Source organism: Argentina silus (genome assembly GCF_951799395.1).
Source record: "Argentina silus genome assembly, chromosome: 6".
Classification (NCBI taxonomy): Eukaryota; Metazoa; Chordata; class Actinopteri; order Argentiniformes; family Argentinidae; genus Argentina; species Argentina silus.
Window position 1 is genome coordinate 23,581,361 of NC_139660.1, and position 24,312 is coordinate 23,605,672.

A 24,312-nucleotide genomic window follows, 5' to 3' on the forward strand; every position below is an offset into this window, starting at 1 on the left:
CACAGATAAGACAAAGACAGTGGCCATGTTGTGTCTGAACAGAATGGGTCTTTATTGAGGAAATGAAAGAAAAAAGATTGTAATCAACACCCATTTAAATACAAAACAAACAAAAATAAAAATCAACATGATATTCATTTTGCATATCAAAGAACCATTCAGTAATATACTTACAATCCGAACACCCCATCAATCACTTTTGTGAATCTATACACACACACTCCGATTTAGAAATTAGTTACTTTAACAATATTACAAAGATTTAGCTTCAAAAATAATTCAACGTAAAATAATATCTTAGCAATTAGCATCTTAAAATTATATATATTTTCACATAAAAATACAAAATAATATGAGTGACAATATGAAAAGTATTCTGCTATTATTAAATGAAATAAAAAAAGGAATAAAACAAAATGAAATGAAATAGAAATATGAATGAAAAAGTCTCTCCTTTTGTTAGCAAAACACTATCCAAAATAACTACAATCATTTACATCAGTACAAAGATATCTGGATTTAAAAATAGTTGCAATGAAAAAAAGGGGTTTATTTTCTGACAGTAAAAAATGACACTGTGGATCAGAAATCTGCAAAATATGCAATGAAAAAAATAAATCTGCATTTAAAAAGGTTTACACTGTAATTCTTACTTTTTATACAAACATTAGAAACAGTATTGCACGTCACAACACAGATTCGAGGTTAGTCAGCCTTTCAAAATGTGTTATATTCAAGTTTCAGAGCATCTGTGAGGAGAGGCAGCGAAGGCCTGGATGCAACAGGGGGAGAATCTCAAGTGTCTTCCATGAATATAATATAACCTCAATGTTTCCTTCCTTCAAATAACATGTATAATGTGTACTTGTATATGAACCCAATAATATATTAAAACATGTATATATTAATAGATATATCAATATATACATCATGACATGATTCTTTGTGTCTTTAAACAGAACCCTGTTTCTGGACAGAATTAGAATATGAGGGGAAATAAAATGTGTTTAATAATAATCCTATTGAAATAGAAAAATACAATCAAAATCAAATAGTTATTTGTCTACAAAAATAGTGAAATAAATATGATTCTTACAAAAAAGAAAAAGACACACAAATACAAAGTGACAGTGTTCAACGTGTAAAATAGGACAAAACACCACAAGGAGTCGGGTGTTACAGGACAATGGTGACAATGTTCCAACAAGCTTCTGCTCTAAGAATAACACCATGAGAGCTGGGGCCACAGGGACAAACAGAGGGAGGAGGGGGTGGAGGGGGGGACGATCCTTCATTTGCTTTGGGATCCTTCATTTGCTTTGGGATCCTTCATTTGCTTTGGGCCATCATCGCTCATCATTTCTTTTTGGCACACATTCCCTGTAACACCTGGACTCCCTCACAATACATTAGAAAATATTAGATCACGGCTTCATTCACATAGAAAACCTAAGACCACCGCTTCACACAATTTCTTTAAATAAGTCATTATGAAAAAATAAAAATTCAATAAAATCATCTGGAATCATAAATAGGTAGAGAAGTTCTGTCGAACTACATCGTTTTTTTTTCTCGTATGGGTGATGAAATGGGAGCAAAATAGGTCATTTCCCAAGTCTGCATTCAAATCAATGAGCTGCAAGGGTGAAAATGAGCAATAATTCAATTATTTAAGGGAAATATAGAAAAAGTAGTGCATAATATATATTATAAAAAGTTATCAGTGATACTTGGGGATTGAGTGGAGCATGGGGTAACACGTCCAATACATTAAACAAATAAATTATCAAAACATGAATAAATAAAACATAAAATCTCATCTCCGTAAAGTAGTAGTAATAATAACAGTACACATTTTGACGCCTGAAACACGCAATACCAAGGACTTATACACCAGGGTATGAAACACAGGAACACCATGACACAGGGATATACTGCAGTCGAGATACAGAACGTGTACAGTACCAGGCGGCTAGCTAGGGCGCCAGCATCCATTGCTCACAGGAGAGATTGTCCCTAAAAAGAGGATTCAAGAGTGACAGAGACCTCACAGGGTCACAGTCCCAAAAACAACTAAGTCAGAACACAGCTATTTATATTCAGCTGACCAGAAAGAAAAAAAAAACCTTACTACTGTATAGTCTTTATCCTCATAGTTGACAATGAGTGAAAGGGTGTTTCTTTCTTTGCCATCTTCCACGAGCAGGACATATAACTAGGCCAGGTTTCTCTCCAATGTCTGGAGCCTCATATCAACAGTATGAGAGCTTGATTGTTTTGACCAATTATCAAAAAAGGAGAACAGTTTTATTCAACTGTTGGGAGATAGAGCAAATACACAGAACGGGAACAAATGTTGGACAGATGCTCCCTTATGGAACCTTCTCCATGACAACATCTGAATGGTGGTGTTGTTTGGCCAACTAGCCCTACCGCATGGCACACACACACACACACACACACACACGACACTGCACAAACACTCACACACACATCTCTCTCCCTCTCTTATGTCCATAGCTGATCAGGCCTGGCTACTGTGTATGGTTTTGGTCTGCTAAGGGCTACGCTACATTACCTTTGTAACCATAACAAGGTGTGTGTGTGGGGTGGGGTGGGTGGGTGGGTGGGTGGGTGGGGGGGGGGGGGGGGGGGTAGGTGAATGGTTCTCCTCAGAATCTACATTGTAACTAAACTAGAACCTCAGTCCACACAAACAAGACCCACACAGCACAGAGACGACACGGACACACACCACTGAACACACACCACTCCACTCGGCTTCTCAACAGGCTTTTGTTTCTCCTCGCAAAACCACCCCTTCACACAAAATGGTGGCATCCACTAATCTACAGTAGGACCAATATCGTTTTTTTTTTTTTTTTTTGTTATAATAGGTATGTAAACGGATCAAACGACGGTTAAAACATCAATGCATGCAAGATTTTTTGAGTAAGTAGTTTTCACTTTTTTTCTTGGTATCTCTTTTCTGACATCTAGGCTTCTGTCATTTTTGTTCATGCTACTCACTGTAGGATTTTTCAAACATGCACTTTAATTTTCACATTCTATTCTTCCATGGCGATGGGGGCCATGAGTGTTTTGAGTGCGGACTGCATTTCATTTTTCAAGATTTCGATTTATAGATGGCATTAAATATAACACCTATACATCTATTCATATATTATATACAGCAGCAAAGCTTCTAACATAGCTTGTGATTAAAAAGTTTAAATAGTGTTATTACAAACCAGATTCATATTTTGAGGTAATATTTTTCAGGTCAAAATGAGAGCAGAAATAACCCTATAATATTTTTTTTTAAAGTCTATTCCCCCCGGTAAGGAAAAAGAGCACATAGCAACAATAGAAAATAAGAATTTAGTTTTGTGGCAGAAATGTATCACTTTTTATGCTTCCTATGGTTTTGCTACCTTTGGTAATGACCTGGGGCAGGCGTCTAGATTCGATAATCAAGGTTTTCCCAGAAACAAGTGCGCGCTACACCCAGAAGAGGGTGGCTAGCAGCAGACAGACAGACAAACAGACAGACGGGCTGCCCACATGCAAAAACATTCTCATATCTACTTTAAATCTTACATAGAAAAATAATTTGAAAAAACTACAAAAAATCAATCTCTTTTCTTTTCTTTTTTTTTTTTTTCTTCTTTTTTTTAAATCTCCTCTTAAAAAACATGAAAGTACCACAAAAAAGTTGTCAGAGCCTGAGATGTGAGGGGGGGCTTTTGGTGAAAAAACTGAGGCTTATAGTGTTTTGGCTGCTACAAAAGATATATTGACTTGTATACTGTTATGTACTATATACTGATAGCTTAGGGTAAGAGAGGCAGAGTGATGCACGTTAATCCTTGCCTCGCGGTCTCTCGCTTCTTACTTGCTCCTTTTCCTTCCTGACCGTGTTGCTGCCGGTGGTTAGCGGTGGTTGCGTCACGTTAGTTCCAGCGGAAGTGGATCTGGCGGGGACGGTCGGCTCCCTCTTTGACCAGTGGCTTGTGGAACTCTCGGCCGGCGCGGGAGTGGATGTTGGCCCAGCAGAACTCGCAGTAGTACTGGAGACAGGTGACGTTGGCACAGAAGAAAGGGGCAAACTTGCCCCCGCAGCGCGCCCCCTGGCACTCATCACACAGCTGGTCGTCCAAGACGTACGGCTTCACCTCCACCTGCACGGGGACACGGAGAGACAGTTACAGAGATGACACAGGTCCATGTTCTGAGACAGAGACAGAGACAGAGATGAGACAATAACAGTTGTAGAGATGACACAGGTCCATGTTCTGAGACAGAGATGAGACAATAACAGTTGTAGAGATGACACAGGTCCATGTTCTGAGACAGAGATGAGACAATAACAGTTGTAGAGATGACACAGGTCCATGTTCTGAGACAGAGATGAGACAATAACAGTTAAAGAGATGACACAGGTCCATGTTCTGAGACAGGGCTACGTTCATACATCCACACAGAAGAGGTATTAAAGTATATGGATAATATTAGGGCATAACACTAAACTCTACAGAGAGATCAGAGTTAAAAAATATTACAATAGAATACATAAAACAAATAATAGTAATAACCCATGTTCCCTCTAATTTTCATGTGTCTGCGCATACACACAAGCTCCCTGAGCACACTGAGGACCACTGTGAGCAACATCAGATGTGCACGCTGTGCACATCTGAAAAAAAGTTGCGCTACGCAGCAACTGGCGGCAAATTCAAATGTGCGTAACGCAGCAACCGGCGGTAGATGCAATGGGTTAACTCCGCCGCATTGTTGTTAGCTATCTAACCTGCATGGTGCGTATGGGCAGGGCACATATGCAAGCGTGCACATCTGAAAAAAAGTTGCGCTACGCAGCAACTGGCGGCAAATTCAAATGTGCGTAACGCAGCAACCGGCGGTAGATGCAATGGGTTAACTCCGCCGCATTGTTGTTAGCTAGCTAACCTGCATGGTGCGTATGGGCAGGGCACATATGCAAGCACTATCAATGCTATGATTGGCTGCGTAGCGTAAGTAAACCGTATCGTATCATTGGCTGGACACCTGTCACTCACTGTGTTACATTGAAAAATGGTACAAAAAACACATTATTGGTCTAATTAATTAGATTAGATTAGGTCTAATATTAGATATTAATTAATACGTTTATGGTGAATTTTATTTTATGCGCTGCATAGATTTTCTTGTGCGCTGAGAATGTGCGAGCAGTGCGCGATTGGTAATAACTCAAGTAATATACAGAGTACAGGGTATGATGGCGCAGGTAAATGTGTGTACAAGGCAGGGAAGCCGTGAGAAGCTGAGTGAGACTCAGAGACAAAGAGAGGAGACTGGAGGTGGAGCTAATTCAATCAGCGCTAACAAGCTTTCACCTCGCCATAGCAACCGACCACTGACACAATCTGTATGCGTGATGGTGGTGATGATGGCAAATGTGCACTCTTCTTTCTTTGAACCACAAATCCTCATAAGAAATGGCACTCACGGACACACACACACACACACACACACACACAGACACACAAACACACACACACACACAAAATCCCTTGAAAAACATGAGGAGAGTTTCTCAAAAAGGATTGGGTTGCTAATGAGAGAGAGGGGGGGGGACTGTACGAGCAAGGACTGTACCCGCTTGTCAATGTCTCCATGCTGCAGCTGGACGAATCGGGCGCTGATGGCGGCGATGTAACTCTGCTGATTGGAGAAGGCCACGCGTCCCGCCCCTTTGGGGTACTTGAGTTCTGGGTCGGTGTCGATCCCGGCATAGCAGACCCCTCCGTAGAGGCGGTCCATAATCATAGCCAACTCCACTGGAGAGAGGGAGGCGGAACCACGCAGGGAGAAGAGAGAAGAGAGAACACGACAAAGAGTTAATTAATCCAAAAGGTGAAGAGGGAGTGAGAGAAAGAAGAATGGAGGGGGGAGGGGGGGGGGGGGAGTCACACAGGAGTAGGTGGGATGGTGGAAGGGGGTTAAGAGAGAGTGTGTGTGGGGGGGGGGGGTGTCATATGGATTGTTCTAGATGTGATGAGAACGTTAGGCAGCTCTCACATTGGTAGAAGACATAGCATCTGTTTATCTATTTCAATATAAAACACACACAATGACTGATTAGGTGCAGCAGAGATGTCCTCTGGATTTGACAGCCCCCCTCTAGTAGATTGTGTGTGTGTGTGTGTGTGTGTGTGTGTGTGTGTGTGTGTGTGTGTGTGTTCACCTGCTCTGAGCGGGCGAGGCACCCCTCCCACAAAGATGGTCTTGCGAGGATCGAGGGGCTGGGAGCCGTCCATCACAAAGTCACTGTCGCTCAGGTTCCACGGGCGAATCTGGACCTGGAGGTCGCACACACACACACACACACGCACACACACACACACTGTTAGCGGGATACAATCTGGACAACAAGCATTGGACAACCCATACATTGAATCATATGTATTCCATGACTAAAATACAAACAGTATGTATAATCCAATATCCATACTAGTAGATACGTAGAATGCCCAACATTGCTTCATTCTTTGTGGTCCACTAGTTTGTATATTGGAACACAAATAACAGTGGTGGTGGTGTTGACAATCTCATGGTTCTCCATCTAGATGGGGATCAGACAGGGTTTCAAATTTGGCATCTTTAAAATAGTTGATTGTGTTTTTCTAGTGAGATTGAACCAATGGTAGAGTCCCAAAAAGACCTCACCGCATTCATCTGGTGCGGGCAAGACAGGCTCAAACAAACGCTCAATGTATTTGAAAGGATTTTAAATCCTATTTGGCCTGGGTTTGGTGGGGAGGCAGAGAGAGTGACTCACTGGTTTGTCCTTGATGGTGGGGCTGGACACACACAGGTACAGCTTCCCATCCTCTTCCAGACACGCTTCAATCAGAGCCTGCACCGAGGTCTCCTCCTGGAACAGCAGGAAGGCATATCCTACACACACACACACACACACACACACACACACACACACAGTTAGCGGGATACAGAGCAGCAACACAAAAACTACCTACAAACACATTGAATGACTCACAATGTATGTTGTGGACTGTTTTTTTTACAGGTCGACATTTACAGAAGTAAATGTCCCCAAAAGCACTGCAGCAGATTCTGGGTTCAACCTCATGATGGGTATACAGGCCATTAAGACACAGGACTCGGACACATACTCACGTCCATTTTCGTTAAGCCAAAAGCCCTTGATGGAATAATGTTTTAGCACAGTTGAGAGTGTCTGCTTTAGGCTGTACCTTTAGGGGGGAAGTAGGACTTGCTCTCTGCCTTGTGAGGCCAATCCACCACCAGATGGCCGAAACGACGGAAGCTGGTCGTGATCTCGTCTGCCGCAATGAACGATAGTGGAGGAGGGAGAGAAAAAAGCAGGAGAGGGGGAAAGAGAGCGGAACCAAAATTAAGTAAGATCACCCTTCAACGGCGGGACATAAACATAGACGGCCAAAACTCAAAACGTTTTTTTCCCGCATCCTCTATCGTCACCTTCTCAAAACTCATTGGAGGAGAAGGTCTGAGGTTCCTCCCCTCAGACCTTCTCCTCCAATGCATTCTGGGAAGGAGGCAAAGACTTCTGCCAAAAGGACTTTTGCCAGTTTGACCTTCTCCTCTCACCTTCATCGATGTCTGGGGGCAGACCACCCACGAACACCTTACGGGAGAAGCGCTCGATGCGTTCGCCGTTCTGGTGGGGGTAACAGTTGGGGGATCCCAGGACACCCTGGTTACCGTGCCCGTCGTCAAGGAGACTGTCCTCGATGGGGAACAGGGAGGAGCGGCCTGAGGAAGAGGAGGGGACATGTTTAGACCACAGACATAGACACTGACATAGAAACAAACAGACAGACCCACAGACACACACGTGGACATACAGTCACAACACGCGTGAGCACACATGCTAAATGTTGTGCGGACTCAATGGGGCATGTGTGTGCCAAACAATGCAACCCAATGGTTCTGTTAGAACTCAGCTACAACATTGAAGAACGTAATCTTACGAATGTTCTATGATAGAACTCATGCACATGAGGTCTATTACAAATGCGGTCCCATTCACACCTGTCTTCGGGCTGCTGTACTGTTCAGGTGCCAGATAAGACTGTGACCTTAGGTGGATGGAGGATTATGTCCAATCTAGTATTTATAGGTGTGTAAGACAAGACCAGGACACCCAATCATGAATGTTCGACCCAGAGCTCAGGGGCAGACAGACAGACAGCAGAGAGGGCAGGGCAGGGCAGGGCAGGGCAGGGCAGGGCAGGGCAGGGCAGGTCTGGAAGGGAAGGGAAGGGAAGGGAAGGGAAGGGAAGGGAAGGGGAGGGAAGGGATGGGAAGCTATGGATATCAGCTGTTACTCATACAGTACGGCCAAGCATTAGCATATGGGTCCAGTCAGAGCGACGGATTGGTCAAATAAGCCTGAAACCAAGGACACATGCAGTGCAGCATTCAAATGGATCGAAAGCTTTATACCAGATCTGGTTCTCTGTGAGCGTTTGCTTTAGCCTGCCTGGAGTGCCAGGTCGGCGGAGTTTGCACTTTTAGGACTATCACATGGGTTGATTTGTGCCAGGCAAACTCACTCGAACACAGCTAAGTATTTGAAATGACCATATGAAAAAGGATGTTTACTCTGCAGGAGTTATTGATTTAGCCATGTTTGTCAACCACATTAGATTAATGTGACAGATTGTTCTGACACTGGAAAAAAAACATGTTATTGTTTCTATCCAGACAAGGCTTTATATGTGGTAAAGCTAGCTGCTGTGGCATTAAACCATGCTGTGTATGCACATGCAACACACACACACACGCACGCACACACACACACACACGACATGAGCCACTGCGACACAGACGTGGTAAGAAGGTAGGTTTACCTCGACGTCTTCCATAGCTTCTGGCTGCGAGTAAACAAAGTAGAAACAAAGTCGTGTTTTAGCTGTGACGATATTCCTCGCGGTACTGTAAAACATCCACTATTCTCCTAATCATACTACATAGACAAACCAAGCTGAGCTGCACTGTTATAATGTATTGTTATATTGTGTTGTTATATTTGAGTATGTGTAACTGCTACTGCAACTTGGAGCTGCTTTTTGTCCAGATCTCCCTTAAAGAAACATAATATAGAATTGAAATAGAATTGCATCTGCATCCACCATCATGCAGGAAAGGGGAATGTGAGAAGTGAAAATATCAACATCAGCATAGCGTGGTTCCAGTGGCCCCGTGGTGTGAAACCGCCTGTAGAAAGCAGTTTCACACCTCTGAGTACCTTACCCTACGCCCTTCATCTGCTTACTGACTCACTGAAGTGAAACATGATCATTGTCACAGATTTGAAGTATGTTTATCTTTAATATGGAAGACAGAACTTGCTTCAGAATTGGGACAATGAAGGGGGAAGGTTGTGTAAGCAGAGAGCCACCTCCTGAAAATGACACTAGGCTTCTAACCACATCTCATTACCATGTGACCCACATAAACAAACCTTCCCTTTTAAACATGTGACTAACACCACCCAGTATTCCAGCCGTATTCCAGTCATGTGACATTTACAACTGACAACATGTGACGTTTACTTTTACGACTGAGTGTCATGTGAGGGAGACATGCTGCCTCACACACATTCCTCTTCAATATACCTTGTTTTTCTTTTTCTTTTCTTTTTTCCATCTCAATACACAATGTCTATGGATTAGATTATATTGGATTTCAATCAGAAGATTGACTTGGCCAGTCAAGAACTTTACACTTTTTTTTAGCCCTGAAAAACTCCCCATTTGCTATGGCAGTAGGTTTTGGGTCATTGTCTTACTGTGTGTGTGGACATGAACTGGAATGTGTGTGATAAAACAACAACACAAGACCACTATCACTGCTATGGTGCATCTGGGGGGAGGGGGGGGGGGGAGTAGGCTATAGGTTGACATTTCAACTGACACACCGTATAGCATAGCAGAATACAGCATAAGACAGAGGAGCTTAGCATACTTAGCATTAGCGTGAGTACTGCTAATGCTACGTAGCAAACAAAGCAACGACAACATAGTTCACTAGAGCACAACATAGGACAACACTGTGAAGAATCGAAATGAATGACACAAATTCCCATCACATAGGGGATTGTAGCCTACATCCTATCGAACCCACCACTCTATATAGCTTTTCTAAATAGCTCAATTGTGTATGCTACCAAAACTCACACTACAGAGCCAAACTGAGCCAATAACCAAGCCTAGCTGTACTGGGCTAGCCGGGGTTACGCATCCACCATAGTGGCTGAAACAGTGCTTGAAAAGGACACGGTGAAAGGAAAATACCTGAGCCAGCACAGTATGGGTCAGGTTGGCCCTGTAGTGTGTAAAGCCCCAAAGACTCTCGAAGCAAAACATGTGACCGCTGCCAACAAAAGCTCAAATTAGATCAAAAGCTACAATTAAATCGTGAATGCTGGGCCTTTTTTCATACCTAGTTTACATTTACATTTATGGCATTTAGCAGACGCCTTTATCCAAAGCGACTTACAACAAATACATTTGTTTAAGTAAGTGAATCATCTATCCATCAGTCCTCATAAGATAAAGTAATCAATGCTCACACCAGGGGGGCCATAGGCACTCACAATGCTAGATGAAGGAATTTATTTACTTATTTATATATTACAGGAGAGAAACTTGTACAGGGGGGTAGTGGGGGTGAAGAGGTCTTTAGGAGGGACCGTTAAGATGTAACCTGAAGAGATGGGTCTTCAATCTACGGCGGAAGTTAGCATAGTTAGCCATACTGTCCAATGAGGGCCTTGATGTGCCCCATTGATACTGAGTCATGGTGATATTAAAAAAGTGAACAGAACAGACAGGACATGGATGGAGCGGTGGCAGGCGGTACAGGTTTACTGGTGCTACCGGGCCAGAGAGCTGGAGAGATAGTTACCATTAAGCATGAGCAGGCTGTCTGCCCCGGGGTGAGGACATCCCACGCGGCCTGACATGAGAGACACACAAACACACACACACACACGCACACACACACACACACACACACACACACACACATAGATGAGACACACAGATGCAGAGGACAGGGCGAGGCCCTCACGGGCACCGCCATGATGCCTGTGTGTGTGTGTGTGTATAAGGAGCAGCAGCCTGGTCACATGACTAGACTGAGCTCTACTGTGTGAGAACACAGAACAAAACCCTCTTTATCAGGAAGACAGCTTGAGCTGGCAATATGAAACACCACACACACACACACACACACACACTCACACTCACACTCAGACACACACACAGACACACACACACACACACACACACACCTCCCAGCACTCTGTACGCAGCCTCAGGTCAAAACCTCAATCACTTCCTGTTCTAACCCAAACTTACAAGTTAATCAACGTGTTGTCAGAATACACGTTCTTGGTACATTCAAGGCGTATGTGTTAACTGAGAAAGAGAGTGGGGGGTAAATTAGTCAGATTTGGGTTGGGCTATTTCCACAGCCGGATTAGCATAGCACATTTCCACTGCTGTGTTAGCATAGCGCATTTCCTACGCCGGGTTAGAGAAGCACATATCTCTAAAGCCCTGCTAGGCTAGAGTTTGCCTTCTGCACTGTTAACTTAGCTCTCCCAGTGCTATAAATGGCTGAGCCCACCCCTCCTCCTCCTCCTCACACTCCTCTGGCTGTGAACGTGTGATCATGTCTAAATTTAGTCTCTCTCCCTCTCTCTTCCCCTCTCTCCCTCTCTTCCCCCCTCTCCCTCCCTCCCTCTCTCCTGCTCCTGTAAGCAAAACAAGACACTAAACCTGGACAGGACTGACAGGTCAACACCCCTATTCAACTGAGGAGGAACACTAGACAGCAGACACCCACAGAACAGGCTGCTGTTCTTGTTAGAGAGGTTCCTTAACAATCATCTGTCAGGGTGCATCATCCCATGTAAGGGAATGAACATACAGCACATATCAGTGACTTTCAACCCTAAAATCACCTTTGGGCTGGTACACCAGACACAGATTAAGCCTAATCCTAAACTAAAACGCGTCTTCAATGGAGATTCATATTGAAAATATGTTATCTAGGTGGCCTGGGGTGGCCCAGGGGAGTCTAGCACCATGGCCTACAGCGCACACATATGCCCATGTTGGCATGGGTTAGAAGCCGGCCCATGCCCTGCTGACATACCCTCTCCTCCTTACTTCCCTGTCTTTGTCCACTATCTCTAGCCAGTAAAAACAAAAACCATTAAGCATTAAAAAATAACCTTTAACAAAAATAAATAACAAAAAATGTTATCTACTGTAGTCCAGGACTAGACTTAATCTGTGTCCAGGAAGATGGCCCTTTATGTCTGACATACACATGGTAGTCTGTTCTCTCCGTGGTTGTGGGGAGTAGTGAAGGCAGTGGTTTAAGAAAAAAAAGAAAAAGAAAAAGGGGGTCATTTTACAGCACAGCTCTCCAGGGGGGAAGTCACTCAGTAGCCGGTCTCTACTCTCAGACATGTCCAGCAGCTGAGCCCAGAGGCCTGTCACCCTACTCCCTCCCTGTGTCCTAACCTGTCAGAACACAGAGTCTCTCTCTCTCTCTCTCTCTCTCTCTCTCTTTCTCTCTCCCTCTCTCAGGTTAAGAAGCAGGAGTAGGATCAGAGCTGTAAGGTCATTTAAAGGCACAGCCGGTGGTGAGGGCAGTAATACTCTCTCAGCGGGGAATGAAAATAAGCCTCTCTCTCTTTCTCTCTCTCACAACATACCTCCTGACAGCAATAAGCCTGTCACTGCTCTGTGCCAAGAGAGCCCATACTATAGTATAGTAGCAGTAGAGTATAACACTATACTTTAGTAGACTAGGGTTGGAGCCAATCTGGAAGTGAATTGAATTCCAATTAGGTCAACCAGAATGCCCTCCCCTAACATCATCCTCATTGTCCCGCCCACCTCCCTTATAGTGAGACATGACTGGCTAGTGGGAGGGACAGACTCACCCTTCATTGGATCCTGCTCCGCCCGCATGATGTCAATCAGAGAGCTTTCCAGAGAGTGCATGTTCAGGCTGTCGTACATTCTAGGGCGGTCCTGAGAGAGAAAGAGAGAGAGAGAGAGAGAGGGGGGGGGGGGGAGGGAGGGAGGGAGAGAGATAGAGAGAGATGTCAAGGCTCATCATTCAAACAAGGTATCTATTGGAAAAATCGAATTGCAAAAACAAACGCAAACACAACCACACACACACACACACACACACACCTATTCAAACACACCAGCACATAGGTGATGAAGCCAGAGGCAGTGTGTATGTGGCTTTATAATAAGAGTGTGAGCACACACACACGCACGGATTAAAATTCTTTCCGTATTTATTCCCTTCAAAAGGACTGAGGTATGTTTGTGAGCAGACAGCCTCAACAACGGATTCCCCAGGAACTCTGGACTCGTTCCCAGAGACGGGGAGCGGAAACCAAATCCAGGAATGGCATTTACCCAGAGTGCCTGCTAGCCTAGGACAGAGGTTATGAGCTCATCAGAGGGGCAATAAGACCCCCCCCCCCAAAAAAAACAAAAAAACATGGTGAATCTAAACCAGAGGCTACCCAAACCTTCTCCTTCCTGGACACAGGTGGTACAGCCTTTAGAGAAACATAGACCATCGTGGAGCGTTGACATGGAACTGAGGATGGTGATACATGGACAAAGATTCAATTTGACGCTACAGCCAATCTCATCATCACACACTGTACACTGAACAAACAGCAACGGGCGATGCAGTCCAGTCCAGTGGTCAATCTGTGTCATTCGGAACGACGAGCCAACGTTTCCAGATTGACACTCGTCTGAGCTGAGCCACCACTCAGTCAGCAGGCCCAGGGAGAAAAAGCCTTTGGTTGGATAATACCAGATTATTGCGGCCCGGCCAGGGTCCCTCCAGGCCTGTTTATAGCTGGGCTTTACGGATATTTACAGAAAAAAAAATAAAAACAACCTTGGGTGAGTTAAGCCCTACCTTTTGGACACAAACATGCCAGTTAAATACAAGGCCTAGGGGGAAACATTCTACTCCAGTCTAACTTAAAGCCCCGTTGGACACAGAAAACCGTGCAACGCCACTAAATCTTCATCTGCATTTCTGATTTGATCCCCATTGACACTGGCCTGGATTGTCCTGCTGGCTGCAGGTTAAATGGTTTAGTCGAATAGCTGCACTCACACCCAATCAACAGAGAAGACTGCTCTCAAATTCAGGCGGGCATGTTGAGGAAGTCTCCAGCATTGTGATGAACATGTCTTCGACGTCAAGCTTCAACGCCATGACGTGCTGGAAAAGAATGCTTTCTCTGAAGGCGTGATGGCATGATAATTCATGTAGAAATAATGAGCGGATGCTCATTCTTGGAAACAGGTCTGCTCAGTCTCTACCTCTCTATGGCCTCCAGTTACGCTGCACTATCGCCACAACCTACCACAATCTACAGTATAAAATATACAATAAACAATCTACAATAAAAAAAAAGAAAAATATATACACCCACTCACACATCTACAGTATACATATACAGTATTCTGTGTGTATATATATATATATATATATATATATACATACACACACACACACACACACACACGTTCAACTGCTTGTTAAAGCAAATATCTAATCAGCCAATCACATGAAAGCAATTCAATGTATTTAGGCATGTAGACATGGTCAAGACGACCTGCTGAAGTTTAAACCGAGCATCAGAATGGGGAAGAAAGGTGATATAAATGACTTTGAACGTGGCATGGTTGTTGGTGCCAGATGGGCTGGTCTGAGTATTTCAGAAACTGCTGATCTAATGGGATTTTCACGCACAACCATCTCTAGGGTTTACAGAGAATGGTCTGAAAAAGAGAAAATATCCAGTAAGCGGCAGTTCTCTTGGCAAAAATGCCTTGTTGATGCCAGAGGTCAGAGGAGAATGGCCAGACTGGTTCGAGATGATAGAAAGGCAACAGTAACTCAAAGGTTGGTGGTGGTGGTGTAATGGTATGGTGGATATTTCCTTGGCACACTTTGGGCCCCTTAGTACCAATTAAGCATTGTTTAAACACCACAGCCTACCTGAGTATTGTTGCTGACCATGTCCATCCCTTTATGACCACAGTGTACCCATCTTCTGATGGCTACTTCCAGCAGGATAACGAGCCATGTCACAAAGCTCACATCATCTCAAACTGGTTTCTTGAACATGACAATGAGTTCACTGTACCCCAATGGCCTCCACAGTCACCAGATCTCAATCCAATAGAGCACCTTTGGGATGTGGTGGAACGGGAGATTTCATCATGGATGTGCAGCCGACAAATCTGCAGCAACTGCGTGATGCTATCATGTCAATATGGACCAAAATCTCTGAGGAATGTTTCCAGCACCTTATTGAATCTATGCCACAAAGAATTAAGGCAGTTCTGAAGGCAAAAGGGGGTCCAACCCTGTACTAGCAAGGTGTACCTAATAAAGTGGCCGGTGAGTGACATGATAGCATCACACAGTTGCTGCAGATTTGTCATTTAGAGCATTTATTTGCCGAAAATGACAACTGGTCAAAATAACAAAAAAGATACACTGTTTTCAGATCTTGAATAATGCAAAGAAAACAAGTTCATATTCATTTTTAAACAACACAATACTAATGTTTTAACTTAAGAAGAGAAATCAATATTTGGTGGAATAACCCTGATTTACAATCACAGCTTTCATGTGTCTTGGCATGCTCTCCACCAGTCTTTCACATTGCTGTTGGGTGACTTCATGCCACTCCTGGTGCAAAAATTCAAGCAGCTCGGCTTTGTTTGATGGCTTGTGACCATCCATCTTCGTCTTGATCACATTCCAGAGGTTTTCAATGGGGTTCAGGTCCGGAGATTGGGCTGGCCATGACCGAATCTTGATCTGGTGGTCCTCCATCCACCTTGATTGACCTGGCTGTGCGGCATGAGCGTTGTCCTGCTGGAAAAAACAATCCTCAGAGTTGGGGAACATTGTCAGAGCAGAAGGAAGCACGTTTTCTTCCAGGACAACTTTGTACGTGGTTTGATTCATGCGTCCTTCACAAAGACAAATCTGCCCGATTCCAGCCTTGCTGAAGCACCCCCAAATCATCACCGATCCTCCACCAAATTTCACAATAGGTGCGAGACACTGTGGCTTGTAGGCCTCTCCAGGTCTCCGTCTCACCATTAGACGGCCAGGTGTTGGGCAAAGCTGAAAATTGGACTCATCAGAGAAGATGACCTTACTCCAGTCCTCTACGGTCCAATCCTTATGGTCTTTTGCAAACCTCAGCCTGGCTCTTCTTTGCTTCTCATTGATGAAGGGCTTTTTTCTAGCTTTGCACGACTTCAGCCCTGCCCCTAGGAGCCTGTTTCGAACTGTCCTCGCCGTGCACTTCACCCCAGCTGCAATTTGCCATTCTTTTTGTAGGTCATCCTACGGTTGTTGAGTGACATTCGAATGAGTTGGCGGTTATCCCGGTGAGTGGAGAGTCGTTTTCGCCCTCTGCCGGTCTGTAGCTTTGTTGTGCCTAATGTCTGCTGCTTGACCTTGTTCTTATGAACCGCCGTCTTTGACATTTTAAGGATGGAAGCAACCTGACGCTCACTGTATCCCTCTGCCAGTAAAGCCAGAATTGAACCCTTCTTTTCCTCACTCAAAACTTTTCTTTTCAACTCTTTTGGCGTTGTCAATAGTTATTTTTTTATTCCAATTCCTTTGAGGTACTACTAGCACTGTTTTTGCCATCCAGCTGGTCCTATTGCAAAAGGATAGTGATGACCACAGCAGTGTTTTTTATACTTTTCCTCATTAAATAAGATTTGGTTCAGGTGATAAGTAGAATGAGGTGTGCCTGTATTGGAATTCAACAGACACTGGAATGGAATGGCTGCCATACATGTAGAGATGCTGACTTAAGAAAAATTTGGAGTGGTCTCTTAATTTTTTCCAGAGCTGTATATATATATATATATATACACACACACACACACACACACACACACACACACACACACACACACACACACTATACATCATTCCACTAGGTGGAGGTTACAATGAGCATGCATGAGCCCATCCTCCGATTTCTACCTCCACCGGCCTCCCCCTGTCGGTCACAAACCCCTCCCCTCCCCGCACTCCTCCTATCTCCTCCTAAGTCTCTCTCGGTGGCATTCAAATCGTGACAGAGCAGGGACGTAAGGCCTATCAACTCATCGCCAAACAAAACACAGGAGGAAGGAAGAGAAAAAAGGCGTGCGTGGAATCTGAGGAATTCTAGTCCAGTCGGATACTGTTTATGGAAGTGAACGATCCGCGGAGTCGTGCCTGCTTCCTGGAAAAAGGAAAAGGCCAGACACGGGGGGGGGGGGGGGTGTAGAGGGTGAGGAGGAGAGGAGCGGGAGAAACACGTCAGCTGGCGTGCTTCGCTGCTCCCGTTTTCCACCTAGGAGAAAGACGTTAGAACCAAAAGGCCCACCCAAGACCTAACGCCTTCGGTTCCCCCTTTAAAAAGGCCAGATGTGTGTGTGTGTGTGTGTGTGTGTGTGTGTGTGTGTGTGTGTGCATAATGAGATGACCTGTGTGTTATCAGTCTATGCTTGCATGCACAGAGCTGGAACAACACCAGTTCCTGAAATAGACTTGCCTCACCTGCTCAAACTCCCTCCCACTAAAATGCAACCCCCCCCCCCCACCCCCGCACCTACTGACACCTCTCCCCTCTGTCTCTGTCTCTGTCTCTGTCTCTGTCTCTACTGAATTCAGTCTAAACCGCTCCCGTCTGATTGATATGTAAATTCTCGCCTCGTCATCTAGGGATTGATATTCATTCTCCTCTGGGTGTTTTCTGAAGAGCCCTTTTGACACGCTCCGCCCTTCCTCCTTCCTCTCCCTCTCTCTGTCTGTCTGTCTGTCTGCCTTCTCTCCATCTCTACTCTCTCCCTGTCTGTGTTGGACGTGTGCTACCTTCTGGATCTTTCCTCTCTGTAATCCCACATTCAGGAACAGCGTGAGAATGATTAAATTGTTATAGATCACCTCACTGTGATTCAAAGCCTTAGTATCTCGTCCCAAACCTCTCTCTTTCTCTCTCTCTCTCTCCCTCTTTCTCTTTCTCTCTCTCTCACACACACACACACACACACACACACACACACACACACACACACACACACACACACACACACACACTTCAGATCCAATACCTAATACAGGAAATGATTCAATAATCCTTTGAGTCCAGCCCTTGTACGCTATGGTGTTAAAACCCTTTATCCTTCTGCCAATGCACACACGCACATGCGCGTACACACACACACACACACACACACCCAACCAACCCCCCCCCCCCCCCCCCCCCGACATAATACACTCAAAGGGGAGTCCACGTACCTGCATGGGCAGCAGTGTGTTGCTGTTGCTGTCCGTCCGGAACACGCTCTCCTCCATCCAGGACTTGGGGCCCAGCGAGCCGGGCGACCGGGGGAACTTGGGCGGGGCGATGACGTTGCTGGAGAAGGGCTTCTTCATGGGCGAGACCTGACTGACCGAGCCAGGGACCCCCATGCCCCCTCCCCCCCCACGACGCTGCTGCTCCCGGCCCCAGGACATCCCCCCCGAGCCCCCCCAGCCACCGCCCTGGTGACCCCCGCCCCCCCAGGGAGACTGCTTCACCATGGGCTGCAGAGAGAGAGAGAGAGAGAGAGAGAGAGAGAGAGAGAGACGAGACAGACGAGAGAGAGAGAGACAGAGAGAACGAAAAGAAGGAAGGGGGTTAGGGAAAGGTAGAATGTGAATTGTGAAAACTAGCTGACGTGTGGTGAGCTATCTAGCCCATCATGGCTGCCGTGGCCTTGCCCAAGCGGCTGCTCCACATCGACAGTGATGAGGTGAGTTCTCCCTCTTACAGTGTGGACGCTTTGGGCATCTGGAAAGGCACGATACAGTATAAATACAGTGAATTAATGAATAAACTAATGAAAGAAAGAAAGAAAGAAATGGTGGCTATTTGTGCTTGCTTTGACATGCGTGTGTGTGTCTTTTCTCTTGCAGCGACATCCCTAGTATGACCTGCTCTCGTACTAGGAGGGGGGGTGGGGGGTGGGTGGGTAAGAAGATTTAAGGCTTTAAGACTAATACTGAGTGCGCAGTGACACCACCACCGAGGTACATTCTAAACACTCTCTCTCTCTCTCTCTACCACACGTCCGCAATCAACACACTTTCTTTTCTCTCACACACACGCTCGCATGCAATCATTCATGACAGCACATACTGATCAGTTTTCTCTCACTCTCTCTCTACTTAATCTCTTATGCATGAAGGACAAACATGCCTAGGCTAGCTATCCTCTTCTGACATACATTGCCGTCCATAAGTATTGGAAAGAGGAAGCATATTGTCTGCCGAATTTTAAATCAGACAATTACTATGATTCCCAGCTTTAATTCTATGGGGGGGGGGGTTCAGATTGGGGTCACCATTTAGAAGGTACAACATTTATTAAACATACTCCCCCTGTTTCAGGGCTCCAAACGTATTGGAAAAAAAATCAAATAATGTCCAAACAAAGTATTCATGTTTAGTATTTGGTCGACAATCCTTTGCATGCAATAACTACCTGAAGGCTGTGACCCATTGACCAGACGCTGGGTATATCGCTTCTAGGCCCTGACAGTTGGCCCTTAGTTGCTATGGCAGTATGTTTGGGGTCATCATCTTACTGTATGATGTAGCACCATCCAATGAATTTGGAGGCATTTGCTTCCACTCGAGCAGACAAGATGTTTCTGTACACTTGCTGTCAGCAGTTACATCATCGATTAAGTTAGCCACTTCTTGTGGCAGCTATACATGCCCAAACAATAGCACCCCCTCCACCGTGTTTCACAGATGAGGTGGTATGCTGTAAATCTTGGGCAGATCCTTTTTTCTCCAAACCTTCCTCCTTGCAATCACTCTGGTCCATGATAATATTTATCCTATCTGTCTACAAGACCTTTTTCCAGACCTCTGCAGCCTTTTTAGGTACTTTTTAGCTAACTGTAACCTGACCGTAGTTTTTGAGGATAACTAGTGGTTTGCACCTTGCAGTGAAGCCTCTGTAGTTCAGCTGATGACAGATTCTGTAGATGATAGTTCACGCCTACCTTCTGGAGTGTTCCTGAACTGTGGGACAGTTGTTTTGGGATTTTTCTTAATTATGGTGAGCATTCTACAAGCATCCACTGTAGAAGTCTTCCTTGGCCTACCAGCCCGTTTGCGATTGCTGAGCTCACCAATGCTTTCTTTCTTTTTTAATGTTACAAACTGTTGATTGTGGTAAGTCTAAAATTTTGGCTATGTTTCTGATAGATTTGTCTGATATTTCAGCCTCATAATGGCTTCCTTGACTTTCATTGACATGCGCCTTTGGTCCTCATGTTGACAGACACCAATAGCAGACTCTAAAGGCAAATGCAAAGCCTAGAATCAATACTAGACAGTGACAGCTCTCTTATGCCTGCACAAATGATGTGATGGAACCTGACTAACCGGAAACACCTGTCAAGCCAATGTTCCAATACTTTTGGTGCCCTGAAATAGGGGAACTATGTATAAAAAAGTGTTGTAATTTCTAAATGGTGAAACCAATCTGAAAAAACTAAACATTGAATTAAAGCTGAGAAGCTCAACTTTAACCTTGTCGTAATTGTTTGATTTCAAATCACTGTTGGAGTATAGAGCTAAAAGAAGACAAAATGCTTCCCCTTTCCAATACTTATGGGGGGCACTGTAAGTATTCTCACGCAGCTTTGTAAGAATGGGTATGTTCATGTGAGGCTGCAGCTCAGGACACACACACACACACACACACACACACACACACACACACACACACACACACACACACACACACACACACACACACACACACACACACACACACACACACACGATCAGGGGAGCTGCAAGCAAATTGGAGCTCAATCACTTGTGAAGCCTGAAAATAGAGGTCTCGTCAGAACACCTGGATCCAGCCATGATGAGAGAGTCCAATCATCCAATCACAGCCCCTCCTCATTCTCTGCTCAGGTCTTCGCTCTACTGGCCCCCTGCTGACACGTGTGTGTGTATGTGTGTGTCGCCCCCAAGTGTGTTCCTGTACTGTGGTCCAGCCCCCACCCCCTCCCCCCTGAGTGGACCGCAGTGACGTCAGTCACCAAGTGAGATGTGACTACTGAGCTCCCAGTGCCAGCCTCAAGCAGAGAACAAAGTCACCCTGTGATGCTCCCTTGTGCTCCTCTCAACCCCCCCCCCCCCCCCCCCCTGCTCACCGAAACACAACCCAGTGGAGAGCTGTGACTTCAACCCCTCAAAAAGAGGACATGACAAATGCATTACAGATAAACCCTGTTTGCCTTCGAAAGATCATGGGGTTTAGGCTGATGAAAGGCACGCCCACACACACACACACACACACACACACACACATACACACACACACATACATACATACACACACACACAGTCCTTGAGGCCATGCTTTGTGTCTGCTGTGTCACATGAGATGCTCCCTAACCTCAGGACTTCTTCCTGGTACACGGTTTCTGCAAAAAGCCTTCAACAGTTTGTTGAAAATAACAATAGAAAAATCATAACCCATGAGTGGATAGTTTTGAGGAGAAATGGAGTCATAAACAGTTCATACCCCTATTCCAGATGCTCTTACACAGATCCACTGTCCTCAGAGGACAGGGCTGCATTTGTTTCCATCACCATCAATATGCTCAATTAACAATAGCTTGGTCTGTGCACTTCTTGTGCATATGATGAGTGCATAATGCATTGTAATAACATATTCATAACCGTGCCTATATGAATAGGCCTATTATGGAATGGATGCAGCTATAGGCCTTACATTCAGCTATGGAATGGATGCAGCTATAGGCCAATACTCCTAGTATGCCTATAGCCTTTGAAAGGCCCAGTTTTATCTTTTTTTTTTAAATGTATCATCATACAAATATAATGTTGTTATATGGATGAATGACTGAATCCTTCATTTCCTTACCTGGTGGTGGTGGTTATAGTTGTTTCTCTGCTGCAGGAAGGCGCCTTGCTGGGGGTGGGGATGCATCTGGGGGCTGACCGGGGACCTGCGACTCTGCTGCGGCTGTTGAGGGACGTTGATCTGCGGCGAGAACGGGCTGCCGAAGCCTTGGACGTTAATCCCGGGGCACGGATTAGCCGACACAGGCGAAAAGCTTTGAAAGAAGGCCGGGTTGATGGAGGAGGGGATGCCGGGGTAGTAGCTGTTGTCGCCGTCAGTATTAGGTATCTGACTAATTGCGTTTGCGTGGATAGAGTTGGCCGAATTGGAGACGCCGGGTGGCGGCGGGGAGCTGGTCTGGACGGACCACGGGGTTCCGAAGCCAGGAAGGGGTGGCGACGCCGAGCCTCCACCCGGGTTCTGCATCTCTTGGGTTTGGAGGTTCGGAAAGCCGGCTCCGAGACCTCCAGTCAACATATTGCCGCTGCCATTGCCGTTATTGATATGGTGGGTGATGGGGGAGTCCATTTGGATCTTAACCTTGTTTGGATCTACAGAAGCGGGCGATGGCGACGCGGTTGTCTCCGCATCGGCTTCTACCTCATCCACTGGCGAGCCGCTGGTTCCACCGCAGGGGTCGGGTTCGGTGGAGTCCTGAGCAGTGAAAGGCTTCCTCCGAGTCTGCGGCAGGTGACTGGGTTTTCCTGGGGGTGGGGGCAGATCTGTGCAGCCAAATTCACTATGCTGACTTAACTGCTGATGTATTTTCCGGTCGTGCTGAAGGTCACAGATGGACTGCGTCGGACAAAAATGATCTCGTCCCAAATCAGAAAACGCTTGAATCCTGTTCAGGTGGTTGTAGTTCGACGTGAAGTACCCCGTCTGGTTGTTGGTTTGGTTGGGTTGCTGTTTTCCGGTTGTGTTAATGGTGTTCTTGTGGCTGTTGGTTTCGTCGGTGGACGGGGGTCGTGGTGTGGTTGTCACCGCCACAGGCTCATCCTGCATGTTCTGCTGATGCGCAGCTGAGAGGAACACCGGCGACACGGAGGCGACACTGCTGACCAAGGGCGAACCGGGGCGCAACCGGCCGACGGAAACCGGAGAAGAGAAGGAGGCGTAGAGTCTGAACGCGCGTTCGCCAAGGAGAGAGCTGCTGAGGTCCGCTGTCTGTAACAAGCCGCACCCGGAATCACCCATTGATTGGTGCAAAATGTGGTTTTGAAAACGTTGCCTACACGAATGCAGTTTTCCAATGACCAGCCTTTGGAGGAATACTATAAGAGAGACAGTCATAGGAGTAAAGAGAGAGGAGGGGTTTATCTCTAGTCGGCGCGTTCTATAATAAAAACATGTCTCTTAATTGTACGCATGAATAGGACGCCTATGTATTTAACATCCGTTTTAATTCGGCCTTATTGTGCGCAGTCCAGTTCTGGCCGACTGTGTCCCCCCTCCTCTCGGTACCGACTGGGCTGCTGCGGCAGAGGATTAAAGGTCCCAAACGAAGCCTACGTCACGACCGCATCATGTTCCACCGTCGCTCCGCCCTCGGTGAACGCTGAGCGCTTCAAAGAACACCGCATTGTTTACGTCATTCTTTTCATTATTCATAAGGTGCAGTAAGCGACACCGTCACTCTGTCCGAACTATTAAGCTTTTCATGAGCAGTATTTCTCGGTTTGTTTGATCCCCCTCTAGGTTTTAGAGCACATCCACCGCCCCCCCCCACCCCCGGCCTGTCAGACCTCCTCCCCTATGGTTCTGTCACTTTTTTTCCCCTTCACACTGACGTCGCAGATTGACTATAGCATTCATTCCATGAATTCTCACTGTGTGAAAATGAACAGGCCCCCGGGCCCGGTAATGAACTGCTTCTTGTCCAAAGCAGCTGTCATAGTCATACGTGTGAGAGTGTTCTGGCGTTTTAGGGGCTGCGGATATCAAATAACAAGAAGCAGCTGGTTCAGGCACCTCCCTCACAGATGTATGCATATGCTTAGTAGTTGTTTGTTATCACCTAGTAGGCACCGCAGGCCCGTCATGTGCCATGGGAGGACTTTGGAGGTGTGCGTATACACTGAGCGTCGGCTATAGCGTCACTTTACGCCTGGAAGCTTGATGCTAAATATAGCATTCTAATATGTCAGTGCTTGTCAAAAAGATGAACGTTCACAGCACCACTGTTACCTAAAGCTCATTGAACA

The 24,312-nt window shown here is 45.7% G+C and overlaps 1 protein-coding gene across 3 annotated transcripts; it reads right to left on the reverse strand.

Annotated features, from left to right (window-relative positions):
• Positions 1–28: 28 nt before the first annotated feature.
• cpeb2 (cytoplasmic polyadenylation element binding protein 2) lies at positions 29–23,548 on the reverse strand. 3 transcript variants are annotated; one of them, XM_083672098.1, is made up of 10 exons: positions 22,130–23,548; positions 18,469–18,756; positions 13,034–13,124; positions 10,978–11,028; positions 7,654–7,818; positions 7,278–7,367; positions 6,842–6,960; positions 6,248–6,362; positions 5,659–5,840; positions 29–4,181 (listed from the first exon to the last, which is right to left on the reverse strand). In XM_083672098.1, exons 1-10 carry the CDS (start codon positions 23,399–23,401, stop codon positions 3,954–3,956), a joined length of 2,601 nt encoding a protein of 866 aa, XP_083528224.1. In that variant the 5' UTR covers positions 23,402–23,548; the 3' UTR covers positions 29–3,953. The 3 variants fall into 3 exon arrangements, with proteins under 3 accessions (XP_083528224.1, XP_083528222.1, XP_083528223.1); XM_083672096.1 differs by lacking the exons at positions 10,978–11,028; positions 18,469–18,756; XM_083672097.1 differs by lacking the exons at positions 10,978–11,028; positions 22,130–23,548 and having other exon boundaries at positions 18,469–18,620.
• Positions 23,549–24,312: the final 764 nt, after the last annotated feature.

Excerpts from the sequence above, each read along its gene's own strand:
- cpeb2 (XM_083672098.1), bottom strand. The coding sequence starts at position 23,401 with ATGACTGTCTCTCTTATAGTATTCCTCCAAAGGCTGGTCATTGGAAAA. Across the intron at positions 13,125-18,468 it reads ACACACTGCTGCCCATGCAG|GACCGCCCTAGAATGTACGA; the intron begins GTACGTGGACTC and ends TTTCTCTCTCAG. Across the intron at positions 6,961-7,277 it reads GTCCTACTTCCCCCCTAAAG|GATATGCCTTCCTGCTGTTC; the intron begins GTACAGCCTAAA and ends GTGTGTGTGTAG.